Here is a 14,158-nt window from a genome sequence, read left to right on the forward strand (position 1 = left end):
ACTGTAAAATAATTCTTGTACAGTAAAATTAAAATTATATAAATTTTATACAATATATTATTTTTTAATGTATGGTACTCATTCAAAATTACTCCAAAAGTGGTGCCTATAACCAAATTCACTATATGTAATGTTTTATGAAACCTGCCTTACAACATTGCGCTACGAAATTACAAAAATAAAAATCATATAAAAAGCTTGCAAACATTATTTATTTTGAACACCTGTAAGTAATGTTATTCCATCTTGTTCCTCCCCTCCCTACCCATCAACTTCCCTTCTCAGTGCTCAGCACGCCTAAGGTCCCCGTGACTCGCCGTCCCCAGTCCCCAGATACTCATGGTAGGTATAAAATAATTGAAAGTATTTTGTACCGGGTATTTTTTTGTACCTGTACTCACTGTACCCAATATCGGAAAGTACCCACAGAACCCACCTCTACTATCCACTAGTATATTATGTAATACAAAGATATTTTTGTATGTACATACATAATATGAGTTTTTTTTTTATTTTTTTTTTTATTAACGACAATTATAATTACAAAGTAATAATAAGTTAATAATAAGTTTCCAAAAAAGTTCCTAATGCTAAAGTTGCTTAGATATAGGAATATTAGTGAAAAATATTTTAATTGGTATTTTCAAAATTGGAATTGATTTGGCAACAACGAAGACTATCAAGTGAATTTTCATGGGTCTGCACTAGAGATGAGTAGGTTCTGGGTTTTGCCGAAGGCCTCTGAGGAGTGCTTTCTTTTAAAAGAATTTGAGTTCTTGGGGTGGGTCCGTGTTCCGAGTTCTTGGGTACGAACTCGGTCCCGGACCCGGAATCGCACACTCACACACTCGCACTCGCAGGGTTCTGGTGCGGGTCGGACCGAGTTCTCGGTGAGTGGTGACTCACCACTTACCGAGAACTCGCCAAAGTGAGGCGAATGTGGGGGGACGCGGGGGCCGGGAAGCTACGCTGCCTAGCGCTGGATACATACAAAGAGGCATTCAGGTCCGAGTTCTCTGGGAATAGTTGATTTGAAAAAGGAGTAGGAGTGGGATCCACTTCCTGCAAAGAACTCGGGTTCATGAACTCGCTCCGGCTGAACCTAGACCCTACGATTTTAGTGAAATATTTAAGAGAATTCAGTAATAAAACATTTATGATTAAAGTATTAAAATTTTTAAAATATATTTATTTATAAATCGAAACAAAAACAAACGGTAATTCACAAAGCAGGAATAGCAATAACTCACTTATTACATAATAATATTTAAAAGTAAGTATTATAATGTTGGTACCTACATAATAACTGGTGTAAAAATTAAAATAAAATATATATATGAAATTATAATTAATGCTGTCTATCTATAAAAACTGTGCATGACTTAAATATTATAAGAAAAAATAAATATACTGGTTTTGGTGTTGGTCTCTAAAAGTTGTAAATAATGAATAATAATAATAACAACTCAAGAGCCATTATTCCTTTTTTGCGCAAAACAACGTTTAATATATTTATAATTATTTAACTTACGGGTACCTAAATAAAAAATTTAAAAATCACTAGAAAAAACAAATCATCAGAAAATTTTATCATTGAAGACAATATTAGCGACTCCCAAACGAAAATATGAAACAGAAAAATCTGAAAAAGATTAGTCTTGGCGGGGTTCTGCTCAACCATTTTTAAATTTTCGTTTGAGAGTCCATAATATTGTGTTCAATGATTTAATATTACAATTTGAGGTTTTACTGATTAAAATTAACATAAAAAATTGCAAAATATTTGCCCATATTTGGTTCTTTGGAAATGAGGTCTTAGGGGTGACAATAATAATATAAATATGTGGTTTATGTTATGTTGGTTTGTTTAAAGCCCTCGATTAATTCAACCACATTGTTGTGATGGTAGAATTGAGCCACTTGAATAGGTGTTCTGTATTGAAAATCTCTTGAGTTCAGGACAGCCACTAAATATTCCTGTTTCTCCGCTGATATCTGCGGTAACTCTCCTCTTTCGGCACAATCAAACATCTCCTGGGCCAACTTCAGCACGGAGGTTACTGCCTGACTGCCTGAACATTGGAGCGCTGTGTGCCCATTGCTCCTATCTGGGCTGTTGTAAATGGCGCCGTGCTCTAGCAAACATTTCACAATGTCAAAGAATCCCTTCTTGGAAGCGACATGCAAAGCAGAGACACCACCCACAACGGTTTTAGCGTTGATAAAATCATTGTAAGCACATGCTTTGATGGCTTTTACAGTCTTTAGTAAGGTTTCAACAATTTCCACACAACCTTGAATTGCGGCAGTGTGCAATGCGGTGTTCCCTTTGAGGGATGCGGTGGTAGAATCAGCCCCACTCTTCAATAGTAACTTAACAATATCTGTATATCTTCCATCTGTAGCAAAATGCAACGGGGTTCTTCCCTCTGGATCAGCTGTATTCACGTCCGATCCATGGCGAATTAAACTCTCCACCTGATCAAAGTCACCTTTACGAACTGCTTCAAATAAATCCTTATCACATTTGCTTTCAAGGAAGTTTATATCAATGTGTGGATGCTTGCCATTCGTTATAGATTCTTTTATCCTTTTAAAGGTTGAATCCAACTTTAAAAGACTTGGTTGGTTGATATTGGAATCACGATGTTCCAATCCCTCCCTATAAACTCGATATGCTTCGTATATTCTACCTTCAAAGAGATGTATTTGCACAATATTAGTGCATGTGCACAGAGTATCACCATGGTTAGGGCCTAAGATATTCCTCTGAATTGCTAACACTTCCTGATAGACTTCTAGGGCCTCTGCAGTTTGATCTTGTGCATCGAGAACTTGTGCCAAGTGACATCTAGCTTGCAGAGTGCTGCGGTGATTTTTTCCATTAATGCTCTCACTATCCTCGTAAACTTTTTTGATAATGCTAAAAGCTTCCTCACACCTTCCTTGTTTTCTGAGCACAGAGGCTATGTTGCTATGTACAGCCAATGTTTGAGTGTTGATCAAATCTGACTTTTGTAACATTTCAAGAACTTCATAATTCATTTTTAAGGCTTTGTCAAATTGTTTCAGATCTTCAAGACATTCTGCTGCATTTATTTTGGTTTGCAATAGATCTGCATTGTCCTCGCCCAGAGTTTCTTGTTTAGCAATAACTTCCTGAAACACTTCCAAAGCCTTCTGGTTCCGTCCAAGCCGCGCTAGTGCCGCAGCAATATGACTTCTCGTTTGAAGGGAAACCCGGTTATTTGGTCCTAGGACATTTTTTCTTGTGCGATAAATTCCTTTGAGCGTTTTTAAAGCCATGTCAAAATCTGATTGATGGAAGTATATTAGAGCTATCTCCTGGAAAATTAGAAGGGTTCCAGGGTCATCAACTCCTAACAAGAGAACTCTTTCACGTAACAGTTCACTTAAAATAGATAAAGCTTCTGTAAAATTTTCATGTTTCACCAAACCTTTCACCCTCGTCAGATCGACAGCAAATTGATCTTGCAAAATCTGATATAACCTGTCTACTTCAGGCAAGTTATTTTTAATAGCAACCTCCACAAGAGTGCTTTTTTGTTTATCCCGAGATTTGAGCAAGGCTTTAATTATTTCGGTATCTTCAATTTTAATAATGTATTCGATCAAGCTTTCAGCCGTCATCGCTTTGTCACGATTTTCAGCTTTTTTGAAAGACTCCCCAACAAGTTTCAGTAAATAAATAACACCTTCCTGTGTTGCTAAATCTAAAGGTGTTTTCCCACTTTTAGACTCAATATTGAAAATTGCGCAGTTTTTTAATAAAGATACAACGACTCCCCGATGAGAGAATTCAGATGCAAAGTGGAGAGGAGTTTTCCCATCATTTCCAACAGCATCAGGGTTAGCTCCATTGTTCAGAAGTATATCGCATATCTCCAGAAAGCCTTCCCTAGAGGCCAAATGTAGAAGTGACGAATTATTAGCCCTTATCGGTTTTCCAATATTTTTAATTAAGTTTGCCACTTTCGAAATATTATTTTCATTTACAGCCTTAAAGAGTTGTCCTATAGACACTAACAGTTGTTTGACATCAGCATCGCTAGTCAATTCTAATGGTGTATCACCGTTATCATTTATAGAGTCATACTTTGCGCCGTTACTGAGTAAAACTTTGACCACCTTCTTGTGCCCCTTCATAGCGGCATAATGAATAGGTAGTATGCCATGCGCATCCACTGCATTCACATCAGCTTGTTTATCTATCAGGTATTGAGCTAGTATTGGCTGGTTGCCTGTTGCAGCTGCGTGCAATGGGGTAGGACCAAGCTCACCCAGCTTGCCGACACTCATTCCAAGGCCGAGGAAAAACTCTACTATTTTCAAATGTCCGCAATAAGCTGCAACGTCCATTGCTGTACAACCACCCGAATCTCTCGCATTTAGATCTGCTCCTTGGTCTATCAAGTATTTCATGACTTCGAGTTCTCCCACTTGAGCGGCAATATCCAGAAGCGACAAGTCATTTCTCCTAGCATTTATTTTCACATCACAATATTTAAAAATTTGCTTTAAATTATTCAATTGTTTGTTATGAATTGCTAGCTCTATCGGCGTACGCTTATTTTTATCTAGAGTGTCGTGCTTAGCTCCAAAAAGTAGTAAAGATTCCACGACATGTGGATAGTCCAGAGTAGCTGCTAAATGCAGCGGTGATGTCCCATCAGGTGTTAGATTAGCATCGGCTTTGTGATTCAACAAGAGATCCACAAACTCTTTGTGACCGCCTTGCACAGCCAATAATAAAGCTGTTGCACTTTTGGGACCAATTGAGTCAACGTTGACCCCTTTACCACTGTTTAACAGTGCTCGGCCTATGTGCCAATGGCCTAAAATAGCTGCTAGCAAAAAGGAAGGTGATTCAATATCAATATCAACCTTAAGTTTTTTTATATGTTTAAGCAACGCTTCAACTATAAATTTATGTCCTGCGGAAACAGCTATAGACAATGCTTTCCCTCCCTCTGAGTAAACATCTGCTTTCTTGGTTAGCAACATATCCAAGATTTCTGTATTGTTATTATTGGCTGCAAAACATAGCGCAGATGCATGATTCTCATTCACCGCATTTATATCAACACCTCTTTCAGCATCTTCATGAGTATCTAACAATAGCTCAACAATTGCTTTGTGATTTCCTTGTGCTGCTAGATGTAAGGCAGTATTACCATGCACATTCACAGCACGGATATTGGCTTGCTCTTTAATCAACACTTCTACAATGCTGGTATATCCATGAGAAGACGCTAGGTGCAAAGCTGTGTTGCGGTCCACACAAACATCATCAATATTAGCTCCACCCTTCAGTAAGAGTTTAACAGTTTTCTCATTACAAGCTTTATTGGCAGCCAAGTGCAATGGTGTTCGTTCCATTTTGTTCTTAATATTTATATTGTAACTATTTACATTTATTAAAGACTCTGATACCGCAACATGCCCTTTACCAGCACTCAGGTGCAGAGGAGTTGAACCATCATCATCAACAGAGCGGATATTGGCTCCTGCAGCCAACAGGATGTTTACAGTTTCCCCGTTACCCCCTTCTGCAGCCAGGTGTAATGGCGTCTGTCGCTTTGAATCTATTGCATCAATGACGATTCCTCTTCGAATCAAAGCTGTAACAAAATCATTATGACCCAACATTGCGCTGACATGTAATGCAGTAAAACCTTTTGGATTCTTATAGTTTAACTGAACCCCGGCTTCTAAGAGAAGTTCAATCATATCGCTGTTCCCGCACCAAGCTGCAGTAAGCAGTGGAGTGAATCCGTTATTAGCTAAAGAGTTAATATTAGCATTTTTTTGTAAAATAATCTCAACTATTCTTTTATCACCATTGAAGATAGCCGTTTGCAAGGGAGTATTGCCGCACAGTTTGTAGATTATGTCAACGAAGGCTCCTTCATTCAAAAGGATATTCACTATATCTTCGTGACCACTAATAACTGCCCAATGTAAAGGAGTAATTCCGCCGGAATTTTGCAAGTTCACGTAGGCTCCATGTTTTACAAGGCTTACAACAATCTCTTGATGACCATTAGCCGCTGCCAATTCCAAGGGGCGTGTGCCACGACGATTCTTGGCATTGACATCAGCTCCATTCTCCATTAGATACTGTACCAGCTCTGCACGCCCGTGTACAACAGCAAAATGAAGTGGAGTCAGACCGCTGCTATCAACAGTTGCATTAACTAAGAGAACTTTTGCTGATTCAATACAATTGTTTGCTATTGCGTAATGTAATGAAGAGAAGCCTTGGCCATCTTCAATATTGGCATTTGCTCCAAGATTCAATAATGTTTCAACAATTTCCTTGTGACCGTTTAGAGCTGCTATGTGCAGAGGTGTCTTCCCAGTTGTATCGGTTTGATTAACTAAAACGCTTTTCTCTTTCACAAGAGATATGACAATGGCATCTCTTCCAAAAGCTGCTGCTATGTGCAAAGGGGTCTGCCCATTTATATCCCTCGAATCTGGGCTTACGTTGTTTTCAATTAACATTTGAATAATTTCAACATTGGTTCCCTTGGCAGCGGCATGTAGCGTAGTGGAAAAATCGATTAAACATCTGGAATGTAAATCAGCCCCTTCTCGGAGACATGTTTGCAAAACCTCGAGGTTTCCTTCAGCCAAAGCTGCAAACATTGATTCCTGTTTATTTATAATCTCCAAGTTACGGTCAAACTTCTTTACCAATTGCGTTATATCGGGTGTTAATATTTTACCCATTTTACCCTTGTTTAAAATAACTCTTTTTTCCGTGTCAGGTTCTATAAGTATGAGGGTGTTTAAGACCACAGCAGAGAAAGAGTCGCTGGATAGAATATTGTCAGCCAAAGGATTGCCGTGAGCCAAGTAGTTTCTCAATATCCTTCCACTCAACAAAGGCATATTATCATCAAGATAAAGTGAATTATTAGATAGACATGTATTCAGCTTGGTCCTTTCTTCCAACAGAGACATGGTATCCAGCATGAGAACTTCGATCTTCAATTTGAAATGATTAGACTTTTGGAGTAATGGAAATAGATTGCGAGATGCGTGTTGTAATCTGCCAGTTCCTACGACATCTCCAAGTTCACACAAATGTTGGGTAATCCGTTTTTCCAAATCATCATTTCTGTCATTTGGTTGTTCCTTCAAATTTTTTCCTTTGATGTTTGCTTCATCGTGGTGTTTGTCATTTGGTTTTTCCTTTACGTTTTTTCCTTTAATGACTGCTTTATCGTGGTGTTTGTCATTTGGTTTTTCCTTTACGTTTTTTTCTTTTTCGACTTCTTCATCGTGGTGTTTGTAATTTGGTTTTTCCTTTACGTTTTTTCCTTTAATGACTGCTTCATCGTGGTGTTTGTCATTTGGTTTTTCCTTTACGTTTTTTCCTTTTTTGACTGCCTTATCGTGGTGTTTGTCATTTATTTGTTTCTTTACATTTTGTTCTTTAATGATTGCTTCACCGCCTTTATAGTCTTTGTGCGATAACTGCATTTTGTATTCGTCAATCCATTTGATAGCGGTTTTTTCATTCCCATGCAAGATTTGGATGGTAAACAGTAAATTTTGTATGTTGTTGGCTACTTCAGGTAGGATTCTCAATGACACACTTTCATAGAAGCTGTTGGATATTGTCAGTAATTGCTTGAACACTTTCAATTCATGTTCTTCTGTAGGGTAGATAGTAGCTTTAGGAGAAAAGTAATTCTCTCTCCATTGATTGAAGAATTTTGAAATTCTTGTGCTCAATGGTGTATTTGTGACAAGATTATTTACGAAACGAATTTGCGTAGTAATTCTAAAGAAGTCTTCTTTTAAATTAATGTTTTTTATTTTACATTCGCATAAGAACTTTATTTCAGACAATGTCTCCTCCTCAAATGGAGTTTTGTCTGAAACAAGTTGGTTAATTTCTTCAATGATGTTTTCGATATTCTGGTGTTCCTTTGTAGTATCTTGGTTCCTATCACAACTTGAAATCATTGGGAGTTCATTCAAATTACGTAAAATTTCCACATAATTTTCGCTTTTTATGAATTCTCCCGAAATAATTTTCTTTAAAACATTAATTTTATTCAAGTAACATATGTCACTTATTACCGTGGCAATCTTTTTGATGTCATTTAAAATATTTGAATATAATTTTGAGGGTTCTGTCATTTCCTCGTTGTCTTTAGAGTGGATATGCGATATTGCATTGCGTAACTCTTTAAGAATACTTCTGGTTTTCTTTGGTGCCAAGAACAGTAGAAGGTCACTTACAGCCGTGGACAAATTGGGACTGTCTAGGGTATCCTTCAGGTTTTCTCCCAGCACCTGCAGAGTCCTCTTGATGGTCAGCTGCCCTTCTCTGGTGGCAGGGTCCACTGGCAAGGTCGAATCAATGTAGCTCTTCATGATATCCAGAGAATATATGTCTCGTATGACTTTGTAATCATTATATAAATCTTTGAATTGGGGGTACTTGCTGATGATGCCCGAAACAACGTTTTCACGGTTCAATCGGTCTCTCGAATTAAGCTTTGAGATATCCAAATCATGCAGGATCTGAGCAAAATAAGCCAATACCTTTAGCAATGGACCCTTTCTCAGTACAGACAGGTAAAATAAGTTCATTTCCGTGAGCTTGGTGTGAGCAGATATAAAACATACCAAAGAAAACTCCACTTCCTCCCAAGGCAACTCAGTGTATGTAGACTTCAATGATTGCTTAGAAATGTGCATATTCCGTGCTAGAAACTTGGCAATGTATATAAACCGACTGTCTACCTTCTTCTGGAAGTATTCTGTTGTAAGAGTTGAAATATTTTGTATAATTAATTTAAGCCTTCGTTGAATTAGGTCTTTATCTGGAGTAGTAGGTGGAGGGAGGTCATTATCTCGGGAGTAGAAACGCAACTTAGCCAAATTAGATTGGACAAATAATTCCATCTCATTCGACAGAAGGACATTTTTCAATTTTAATTCGTCGTAAGTCACGGAGAGCAGTTGATCCAATAATTCTGGACGGGTCGGGCAAACTGAGCTACTGAGAAGCGTTTCGAGAAGTTCCACATTGCTGGAACGGATTGCATAGTACACCGCGTTGTGTCCATCTTCGTCCTTAGAATCCCAGCACCCTGTTGTCTCCTCTTCACTATTGGATGATAATTCAACGTTCCCACTGACTAAAAACTTCAATATCGTGGACCGCTTGTCCTTGCAAGCCAAGGTGATCAGCTTGCCGTAATCTCGCAGAGGTGGTGCCATCCCCTGGAGACACAGACTCAACTTGTTTTCATCCCCCGCAGATGCTGCAGCAACCGCTTCCTCCATAGCTCTGTAGCCAGGATTGACTTTGTGCTCTGTACAGGTTCCGTGAATCCAATATGATTTTCCTAAAAATGAAACAAAAGTTATGATAGACTTGAGCTCCCTTCAGATGGATCTGCCTGATCACTCCTGGCTCCCTGGCTCACAAACCAACTAAAAGATGTGGAATTTGAATGTCCTTTTTTTTAAATTATAGATTATTTAAAACAAATTAATGCAATATCAACAGACACACAATACTATCAAGTATAATTTATTTTTAATTATCAACGAGCATCGCAGCAGAGCTGGAAGAATTATGGCTCTCAGCAAAACTTACCCTGTAAGGAACACTGTAGGAGTCATTTTAAGAATATGACCACTGAATACTAAATTATTATTGAAGAAGAAGACAATACTAATAAATTTAAACGAAACATGAAACAGAACAAGACACAGAAAAATAAAAAGATAACGGTCACAACTAGAAATTGAACCCAGGATCTCTTGTCTTACCGGGACAGCGTCTTAACCATTCGACCATTGGTATAACCTAAGTATAAACCATTCGACCATTGGTATAACCTAAGTATAAACCTTCAAAAAGTTGTTACTAAATTATTATTTTAAAGTTTAGTATAATAAAACGAACTTGAAGTGAAATTGCACAAAACTGCGCTGTACAAGTACTTTATTATTATTATTATTACTACCTAAACTTACTTATCTCAACAAATTCATTCAAAGATATTCTACTTTACCCTCTCCAGAATAACTTCAAAAGGTTTTTTTACTTTTTTTAAAATTAACTCCACACAGGAGGAGCTGAGGAAAATAATTTCCCTCAGGGCTTATACCATCTCTGGGAATTCAATTCAATTAGTTAATTCCTTTAAAAACATTACAAAATGACATTTTATTTCGTTTTTAAGTACATTTGTAAAATGGCATTACATAATAAGTAAGCGGTGTATCAACTATACCAGCATCAATAGAGCTTGCCTTTTAAAGGCAGCTTCACCGATGCTAAATATGTCAATATCCGAATTGATTCTGTTTAACAGCAAGACTGCTCTCCCCACCGGCATGACCTATGGCCCATGACCCCACAGGCAAGTTAGTCCTGCAGGCCGGGAGATAAACCAGTCTATGCTGTCGGTGACGGAGATAACCATCAGGAACATAGAGACTAATACTCTCCATGATAGTCAGATTTTCAAACCATCCACGAATCAGTTTGAAGAAGTGTGATACAATATGCACATCTCTTCTGATCCGTAGATGGTTCATACCGAGCATGCCCAAGAGAAAGTCAGTAGGATAGAGCCACGGGTAGTAGCCATACTCCCTCAGGTAGAGGAATCTCAGAAATTTCTTCTGCACTCTCTCCAACATAAGGGAATACTTCACCTGATGTGGGCTCCAAACCACCGACCCACTCTCAAGCCTACTCCTAACCAACGCAATGTATAGCACTTGGAGAACCCGAGTGTCTCTAAAATTCCTCGCAGTGCGTAGGACGAAGCCCAGCATTTTCCGTGAAGCACTGCACGTCATTTCGATATGAGTATGAAATGTCAGCCAGTGGAGACACGTTTTAAACTTGGGCATTCATGTTATATCGGTAAAACCAAGTATGACGTGCCCTTAATAATAATAACATAGCATTTATATAGCGCAGTTTTGTGTTGTTTCACTTCAAGTGCCTTGTGAAAGAAAAAATGAAACATTTAGAAATATTGAATTCAATCCGATTCCGTTTACTCCATTCAACAATTCTATTAATGTCAGATTGGATTCGAATGCAGTCTTCTAAAGTTTGAATTTCCAAGAATATTTTTAGGTCATCAGCAAAAAGAAGTGACCTGGAATGCAGAATATTTTTTGTAATGTCGTTAATAAAAATCAGAAAGAGGAGCGGTCCTAAATTAGAGCCCTCTGGAACGCCCGAGAGCACAAGGAATAATTTTGACAAGAATATTCCATGAGATAAAAATTGCTCTCTTCCAGTAGGGAATGTTGTGTGGAGGGTCTTTTTGAGGAGAGGAAGGAGTGAACATGGCTCTTGAATATTTTTTAACAAAAACAACACGATTTAAACAATATTATTGATCAAGCCAGACAGATGTTGTAGAAGGGAGGAACCATAGGGGTCGGCAAATCGTTTCACAGCCGAGCTGTTGAACTCAAGAACGAGTCGTAGAAGTGACCTGTTCGCATGTGAAAAATAATAACCATTTGGCGTGTTTCCCGATTATGCACTGGTGCTGAAGGTACAATGATGCTAGTTCCTCGGAGCATCTTCCATTGTAATACCGGTAGAACAAGGACAGCATACCTACCTGATGCCTGTGTTTTAAAGATTGCAATCTACTTGTTAATATAGGGGAATCTATTAAATGGTTTTTTATTTCACAGGGTTTTTTTCAGGTATTTTGGGGCGCCAGACCAGAGGTGTACTGTACAGTACACCCAGCTTCTGCGAGACTAACTTGGCTCTGGCTTCAATGGAGCCTCTGTGCATGAGCTGGTCACATAGACTAATAATAATATCGTCATTGCAAAACGCCTTGGGGGAAAAACAGAACTAGTGTAGTAATCTCGAAAACCGACAGTTGTTGAATGTAGAAATATAATATATTAACATTTCAAAAAGGGGTGATTCTTGCGGAAGATACACAACTATATATTTGTACAGTAGAAGTGTAAAAGTGTTTAAGCAAAATAAATCCTATCCAGATAAGATATCGTCCCGTTGGGAACCAGCAACTTTCTTTTAAAAAATCTTGTGAGACCATTTCCCTCAATATTGCTTAAATGAGGGAAATAATTACCAATTTTTTAAATAATAACGCAGAAAATAATAACAACACATAACGTAGAACAGTTGTTTCTATTTTAAAATAATAAGTAATGTGAATATTAATACATTACCTCTTAATTATCACTTTTCCATAAAGATTCGTGTGCTTTTTTAAAAAAAAAAGTATTTTATAAGTTTTCTTCACTCTTTCGTAGGACTTCGCGAACCATTAATAAGCTTGATTAACTACTCGACTCACTCGACTTTTGCAAAATAATACAAAGTCATAGATAGATGAGTTTTGACATTTGCGGTTTCAATTTTTAATGACAAATAATGAGTAACAACTTTTAGCCCATCCCTAGAAACGTCATTGCCAGTTTTAGATAGTAATTAGAGGTGAAGCGTATATCCTAGAATAGATGTTTGGAACAGATATCTCAAAGATAGTTTCGTACTTAGTATTTCTTATTGTATCGCGCGTCTTGCGAGTATTGCGCGTCTTGCGAGTATTGCGCGTGTTGCGAGTATTGCGAGTCTTGCACGTCTTTCTCGTCTCATATACGTAATACTCGCCAGACGCAAGACGCAAAACGCTTAATGAGAAATATGGATTACTCGCAACACAAATGCACCAGAGGACACGAAAAAAAAGTAAAAAAATATGAGGAATAATTCGGCTGGAAATTCTCTAGCTACCCTCCCCATCCCATGGATTTGAAAAAAATATTGTGGGGAATCCAGCACCGAGTGAGCAATACCCAATACAAAAATTCCTTTTGGCATACCATCACTTGTAAGTAAAAGTGTGAAATACTAGGGAATAGGTACCAGTTGTTCCAAGTAGCAAGACGAGCTGATACGACTCACCTCTAATAAAAATGTAAACAAGGCGCTGTTCATGCCGGATTCTCATACGATGGAAAAATATTCATCCTGATAAAATGATAAGAAATTGGTGAGGAAGATACGGCAGTTGCGACATGGCAATTTTTTTACTTCTGCTGTAGCGATGAATCGTTCATCAACGAGCCGCACAATGTGATTGGTTTATTTATGCGCACAATTAAGCTAGCTCTTTTTGATGAGCCGTATTCGTACGACTCCCGGTAAACCGTATGACGGCTCAACTCTCAACTGAACAAAATGATCATAAAAATGATAATTCATCACATTTTTAAAAAGTTACATAAAGTCATGGAAAGTGTGGAAAAAAAAACTTTATTAACTGGGTTAAGTAGGTTAGGTTTGGTAAGGTTAGGTTTAAATTTTATTTGTCATCGTTTCTAATGACTTTATATCACTTTTTAAAGGTGTGTTGAATTATCATGGAAACAAAATTGTATTGAATTCTAGTATTTCGTTAGAAGACACTAGAGGCAACGAACAGAAGTCATATCTAGAGATGGCAAAATTTAGCATTAATTTTCAGATTTTTTAGCATTAACAATTGGAAATTTGGCGTTTTATAGCATTTTGAGGCATAATTTAGCGTTTTGTAGCAAAATAGAAAAAAATGTATTTCCTGAATGTTTTTAGCGCATATTTTAAGTATTTTTGGTAAAATATATGTTTAACCTTCATTTGCAAGTATTTCCATGTAAAAGATTATAAATAATTAATTTTAATATTAAATTAATAAGGAAGGAAACTCTAAGTACGGGTCGAACACAAACACAACAAATGCAGATTGCGATTAACATCAATAGGCGTCATTTATTTCGCACAATTTGTGTAATGTCAAAAAGCAATTTTAGCCTACAGTATAAAAATATTAAATATTTACACATAAAATAGTAACAAAATTATAAAAAATCGTAATGTAAAAATCGATTTTTTGAAATTCTCACATATTATTTTAATACCCGGTATTTTCGGGAAATTCGCGCCTATTTCGCTAAATAGAATAATTTAGCTGAAATACGGCCAAAATCACGTTTTTCGCGTTAATTCGCGAAATAGAAATCACTGGAAACACTTTCAAATGCCTTGAAACGCAAAGAAAACTTATAAATGCCCTATTTTCGAAACATAAATATTTTTTCG

The 14,158-nt window shown here is 37.3% G+C and overlaps 2 protein-coding genes across 2 annotated transcripts; both read right to left on the reverse strand.

Annotated features, from left to right (window-relative positions):
- Nucleotides 1-1,080: 1,080 nt before the first annotated feature.
- On the reverse strand, nucleotides 1,081-7,967 carry LOC149426111 (uncharacterized). Its single transcript, XM_089635744.1, has one exon. It carries the CDS (start codon nucleotides 7,510-7,512, stop codon nucleotides 1,849-1,851), a length of 5,664 nt encoding a protein of 1,887 aa, XP_089491870.1. The 5' UTR covers nucleotides 7,513-7,967; the 3' UTR covers nucleotides 1,081-1,848.
- LOC149426112 (uncharacterized) lies at nucleotides 7,631-12,368 on the reverse strand. Its single transcript, XM_089635275.1, has 3 exons — nucleotides 12,244-12,368; nucleotides 8,281-9,395; nucleotides 7,631-7,639 (listed from the first exon to the last, which is right to left on the reverse strand). The coding sequence occupies exons 2-3, from the start codon at nucleotides 9,331-9,333 to the stop codon at nucleotides 7,631-7,633; spliced, it is 1,062 nt and encodes a 353-aa protein (XP_089491401.1). The 5' UTR covers nucleotides 9,334-9,395; nucleotides 12,244-12,368.
- Between the last annotated feature and the right edge of the window lie 1,790 nt (nucleotides 12,369-14,158).

The sequence above is a fragment of the Hesperophylax consimilis genome, chromosome 1 (genome assembly GCF_061612785.1).
Source record: "Hesperophylax consimilis isolate HC1 chromosome 1, BYU_Hcon_1.0, whole genome shotgun sequence".
Taxonomy (NCBI): Eukaryota; Metazoa; Arthropoda; class Insecta; order Trichoptera; family Limnephilidae; genus Hesperophylax; species Hesperophylax consimilis.